The sequence below is a fragment of the Uloborus diversus genome, chromosome 2, assembly GCF_026930045.1.
Source record: "Uloborus diversus isolate 005 chromosome 2, Udiv.v.3.1, whole genome shotgun sequence".
Classification (NCBI taxonomy): domain Eukaryota; kingdom Metazoa; phylum Arthropoda; class Arachnida; order Araneae; family Uloboridae; genus Uloborus; species Uloborus diversus.
This window is the reverse complement of record NC_072732.1, coordinates 217,465,914-217,471,913: the sequence shown is the minus strand read 5'-3', so window position 1 is coordinate 217,471,913 and position 6,000 is coordinate 217,465,914. Positions and strand designations below refer to the sequence as shown.

Genomic DNA, 6,000 nt, shown 5'->3' with positions numbered 1-6,000 from the left:
AATTGTTCACGCGTGGAAGTCATCATATGAATATATCTGTAATTTTCATCACACAAAACTTTTTCCACAAAGGAAAAGAAATGCGTGAAATTACTTTAAACGCACATTATATTCTTCTTTTCAAAAATAGGAGAGATTTGAGTCAAGTGACTCATTTAGGAAAACAGATTTTTCCCAGACATTTAAAATTTTTTCAAGAAGTGTATGAGGATGCGACGAAGGAGAAATTTTCATATCTGTTAATCGATTTGAAAAATGAAACACCCGAGGAAATGCGTCTGCGCACAAATATTTTACCCAATCAAACACAGTACATATATCAGAGAAAAATAGTATAAAGTGAAAGGATATAAATAATAACATTCATTTGTCATCATGACAATTACCAAGCAACAGCTGAGCGAGCTACATCTTCTGCAGATTTGTCCAGCAAAACTTCAAAAAGAGTTATTAAAAAAGATTGATGTGAAATGTATCAAGGCAATTTGTGAGTGCTGTCACAACACATTGAAAGGAAATATTCCTCTATCAAAACATCAAAAGAAGAACTTGTCAAAGCACAAGACAACTTTGCGCAAATTAGCAAATCGTAAATTAGCTTTGTCGAAAAAGCGAAAGCTGGTTGTTCAAAAAGGTGGATTTTTGAATTTTCTCATTCCTGCAGCTGTAAGTGTGCTATCAACTATACTCGGAAATGGAACACGCTAAGAAATATTCCTTGGTTCCCGAGGAAATATTTCTGAAACATACAGTCACTTCCAATCAGTTGAGTGAATTGGATCGTGAAATGTTAAAGATTTTACAGAGCAAGTTAGCGGATCATGAAAAGTTATTGAAATATACAGAATTGCTACAAAGGAAGTTGAACATGACAGAATTCAACCCAAGATGGACCCAACCTCAAGAAAATAAAGTTATTGAAAAAGAAGAAGAAGAAGAAAGAAAAATAACAAAAACTGAAAATTATGAACCTATGATACTGAAAAGTGTTGCAAAGAATTACCTGCATCAAGCAAGAAATCTGTTGGATCTCCTGAAGAAACATTCCGATCTTTTATCATGGAATGAAAAAGGACAAATTATTTATAAAAAACAAAACATTCCGAATAGTAATATTGCGGATCTGATGAATTTAATTTTCAGCAATCGAAAAAATATTCATGTACCATGGAAAGATGAATTTTTACACATATTGAATGAAATAAATGTACCCAAACATTTTGTGAAAAATAAGTATTTAACAGATGTGACTCCAACTTTTGTACCTAAAGCTGTCAATATGTCTCTCGATACACCCCGAAAGAAAAGGGCGAAAAGACAGCCAGATTTTGTATGGGATACTTTGTATCAATAAAATATTTTAATTCAATATATCTGTCTCGATATTATTTTTATTGCATGCAAATGAAAACAAAATTGTACTTCATACTTTTCCACAGCTATGCGATATCAATCATTTTATATACAAACGCAATAAAATAGCATCAGACAATGTTTACTAAGCCTTTCTTTTCTCGCAGTAAGAAAAGAGTTGAACAATAGCAGAGGGGGTAGGATTTTCTTCAACAGGACATAGAAAAAGTCACTCGCTTTGTTAAACGCTTCCCCCAACCTATTCAAAGCGAAGGGCAAAATTCAATGGAGTGTGAAATTGGATTAGGAAATAAAATGTACTTTCGCGAAGGGTGTTAGAAGTATTTAATTTTCATCTATGGGTTTTTAAAAAATAAATTATTCTAGCAAAATTGAACTTCTTTGCATATTCTCAAGGAAGGGACATAGTCTTATCGCAATAGCGTCAGTGTCTGAACAACGCTCGCTATCAATGATGATTCATGTGCGCGTGATCACACGGGGGTCGAAAGGTGTAATCGTTGCTTGCTATGAGTGTGTTATCAGATGAATCAGAATCACGAGATCAGAGAGGGGGACTGATTTTGTATACGTCACCTTCTAAACTAATTTTAATTGGTCAGAAGTGATGTCACTTTTAAGATCCTGTATTGGTCGATTTCCTCTACGTCACATACCCTTGATTAATGAATTTAAACTTATTGGTTAACGAATTGACGTCATCGCGAGTATAAAAGGGCCTTGATTACGAAAATTACTCACTTCTGAGTTTCGCATCGACCTAACCAGACGTTCTCTCTTGCCTACGTGCATTCTTGCTTTTAAGCTTATTTTTTGAACTTGAATATTTTTAGCAGTTTTAGTAGTAGAAAATGTCTTCAAACATGGAAAACGCTGCCTCTACTTCTGGATCCAACGTAAGTTTAATTCTTAATTTGGTTTTATTCTTGTTATTCCTTTTACTTTTAATTCTTATTTTTGTAATTAATTTTTAACTTTGCAGTTAATTCTTAATTTTAGTTCGAAATTCTTAATATATTATTTTTGAAATTAAGTTTTACGATTAATTTAATTTTAACTTTTTAATTTAACTTTGCAATTAATTTTAACTTTGTAATTAATTTATTTTTTAAACTTTATGATTAATTGGTTTTAACTTTAGAAGTAATTGATTCTTAATTTAACTTTTTGATTTGGTTTTATAATTTAATTTTTAACTTTGCAGTTAATTCTTAATTTTAGTTCGAAATTCTTAATATATTAATTTTTTAATTTAGTTTATTGTTCACTGAGAATGTATTCTTTTTGTAGTTCATCGATTTCGGTTTGGATGTAGCTGAATGGGATCAATTGATGCGTGCCATTCCCGAAGACCAATTAAGACCTGCAGTTGTTATGCCTCCTCCTGGATTTGCACCAATTGTAAGTATTATTCCTTATTAATTATTGTAATTGATTTGGTGAATATGTGTTGTTATCATATTTTTGTTGAATATATATTTATTATTTTTATTATTTTGAAAACAGGCCGGCCCTAGTACCGCGACACCTCTTGTTGCGCAGCCCGCTACCCTGATGGCCCCGGATGTTTCGGTTGTAGTGCCCTCCCCCGCTGTCCCCTCCGGGTCGAAGACTGCTCATGTAAGTCCATTTCACATTTCAATGACGTTACATTTTCAGACATTAAACGTTTTTGATTGTTCATTACAAGTAAAAAATCTTTTTGATTGCTATAAGTAAAAACCTTTTTATAAGCTGAAAGAATACACTTGTATTAACATGTCTGAAACATAGTATCATGTGTTTAAAACATTTTGGATGGGAAAATGTATTTATGTGTTTTTAGATTCGCGATTTGGGATTTGCGTAAAAATATTGAATTGTTTACAACTATTTACGCTAGCCAAAAATTGTGATTGTTTTTCAAAGTCAGAGAAAAAAATGTATTTGTTTACTAGTTTGAGAAATTGATGAGAGAAAAATTTATTTACAGTTCAGAAGAAAAAAAAATTGTTTTGAGAAAATTTTGCTTCATGAAAATTGTTTTTGAGAAAATTTTGCTTAATGAAAATATTATTTTGTTAGTTTGAGAAAAAAAATTTTACATGTGAGAAAAATGGATTAAGATTTAGAAAAATTTTGTTTAGAAAATTTCGCTTAAGGAAAAACACTTTTGTTTAGAAAGATTTTCTTTTCAAAAAGCTTCCCTTTCTTTGCTATGAGCTGGCGAGGGTGAAGAAATTCGACACATTGAAAGTTGGACCCCCTACTGTTTCTCCGTTTGACGCATAGAACGTGACTAACTCCCCTCATGTTTACTTTGGTGATCAATGAAGCGTAAAATTTCTCCTCTGGTCTTTTTCACTGATAAAATGAAAGCACTTAGTGTTGAATTACATAACATGTTTTGGAAGGGGGGAAATTGTATTTCATGTGTTTTCAGACTCGTGCGGGGATTTATTAGAAATTGTATTTTTATGTGTTTTCAGGTTCGTGATAGTATATTGTGTTATTTGAGTGAATAATTTCAGATTCGGGATTGGGTTTATTAGAAATTGTATTTTTATGTGTTTTCAGACTCGCGCGGGGGTTTATTAGAAATTGTATTTTTGTGTTTTCAGATTCGCGATAGGGTTTTTTATTATGAAATGTGTTCGATTATTTTATTAGGATTTTCAGAGCGGCGAATAGGTTTTCGATGGTCATTTGATGGGAAATAAGCGTAGAGATTAGAATTTCGTTATAAACTTTAAGAATAGTTTCGTTAAGAATAAACGTAGAGAATAGCTTCGATGGGAAAACTTTGCTTTTTAAAGCCCGATTCTAAAAGAGATTTTTGTCTCTTTGATAGGTGTGTTCGACATGTGGAAAGACTTTTGCGGCAAAGTTCAATTTGAATCAGCATATAAAGACCCATATGGCGGTGAAACCGTTTTCGTGCACTGAATGTGGCAAAGGATTTACTCGTAACTCTGATTTGACTCGCCATATGCTGACTCATGCTTCAGCACCTGCTCCTGCCGCGCTAAAATGCAAGGATTGTGATATGGACTTTTCAAGATTGGACAATTTGAGGAGACACGAGCGTGCGACTCATGGAGAGCCTCTTCACACATGCTCACATTGTGAGCAGAAATTTTACCGAAAATCTAATTTGATGCAACATGTGAGAGTATCTCATAGCGCTCCAATTAAACGTAAGGCTGAATCTCACAGTCCTGCACCTAAACGCCAAAGGCCCGCACGTAGAAGTGCCCTCAATACATTCGCTACGGAGTTTTTCACACCCTCCCCCACGAATGCCGCCGACCTTAAAATGAGTTTCAAGGAACTCAAGCCACAAATACTTGCATTCTTGAAAGAAGAAATGATGGAAAAACAATCGATGAAGTGGAGAATTATCGTCAAGGCCCTTTTTTCAAGAATTGGATCCGACGGCGAGGAACAAATGAATTCAACATATCTTAGCTGTAAATTCGTGACGGAACTGGTTGAAGAAACCATTGAAAAACATTTAGATGAAGCCATGGTATGTGTTGAAAAAAATTTAGAAGAGTTCCAGCAGCTAGGATCTGGATGGATTTTAGAAGAGATACAACATGTGGAGATCCCAACAGCAAAATATCACCCCTTGGCAGCAAGCTCATACATTCCACTTCCTGGAAAACTTGCTGCCAAAAAAGCCATACTTAATATTCAAAACGAGGACCGAAAATGTTTGGTTTGGTGTCTGCTAGCAGCAAGAATGAATATTGATCGGGGAGATCATCCATATCGGGTGTCACACTACACGCAGCATGAGCAGGAAATAAAATTAGGAGAGGTTCCATGTCCCGTACCTGTGTCGAAGATTTCAACAATTGAAAAATTAAATAATCTGAGGATTAACATTTATGGTTATGAAGAAGAGGAAGTCTTCCCGCTCCATATATCCAAGCATAAAAATGAAGAATCAATAAATCTTTTACTAATATCTAATGACGTAACCCACCATTACTGCCTCATCAAGAATATGTCTCGTCTCCTCGCCGACCTCACCAAGCATGACGGTGCACGTTTTTACTGTGAGAGATGTCTGCATCGTTTCTCGCAGAAAAAACTTCTGGAAGATCATTTGAAGTATTGCAGTGAACACTCTCCACAGAACATTAAGATGCCGAAACTCGGTGAAAATATATTGAAATTTGAAAATGTCCATTATCAACACCCTTTGCCATATGTAATATATGCGGATTTCGAATCGATTATCGAAAAGATCGATGGAGATGTGAGACCGGAAAGTAATTCATATACTGAAAATGTTGCAGAACATACAGCATGCGGCTATGGATATGTCATCGTGGGACCTGATGGGAAATGCATCAAGCCGATACAAATATACAGAGGACCGGAGGCAGCACATCATTTTTTAATAAATATTTTAAAAGAAAAAGAAGAACTAGCTGAAATTATGACGAATATAGTCCCAATCAAGATGACACCACAAGATGAAGCAAATTTTAGGGCAGCTACTCACTGTTCAATATGCAAAAAAGTATTGAATAGGGATCGTGTGAGAGACCACGACCATATTAGTGGAGAATATAGAGGAGCCTTGCATAGTTCCTGTAATTTAAAATTTAGATTACAAAAGAAAATTCCCGTAGT

General features: G+C 34.5%; 1 protein-coding gene across 1 annotated transcript in view; it reads left to right on the top strand.

Annotated features, from left to right (window-relative positions):
* The first annotated feature begins 4,669 nt into the window (after window positions 1-4,669).
* The window catches only part of LOC129216812 (leucine-rich repeat neuronal protein 1-like), a 49,073-nt gene continuing 47,742 nt past the window's right edge, over window positions 4,670-6,000 (top strand). Inside the window, exon 1 of the mRNA XM_054851028.1 lies at window positions 4,670-5,417. Within this exon, the coding sequence (XP_054707003.1) occupies window positions 4,670-5,417 (748 nt within the window). The remainder of the gene's footprint in view (window positions 5,418-6,000) is intronic.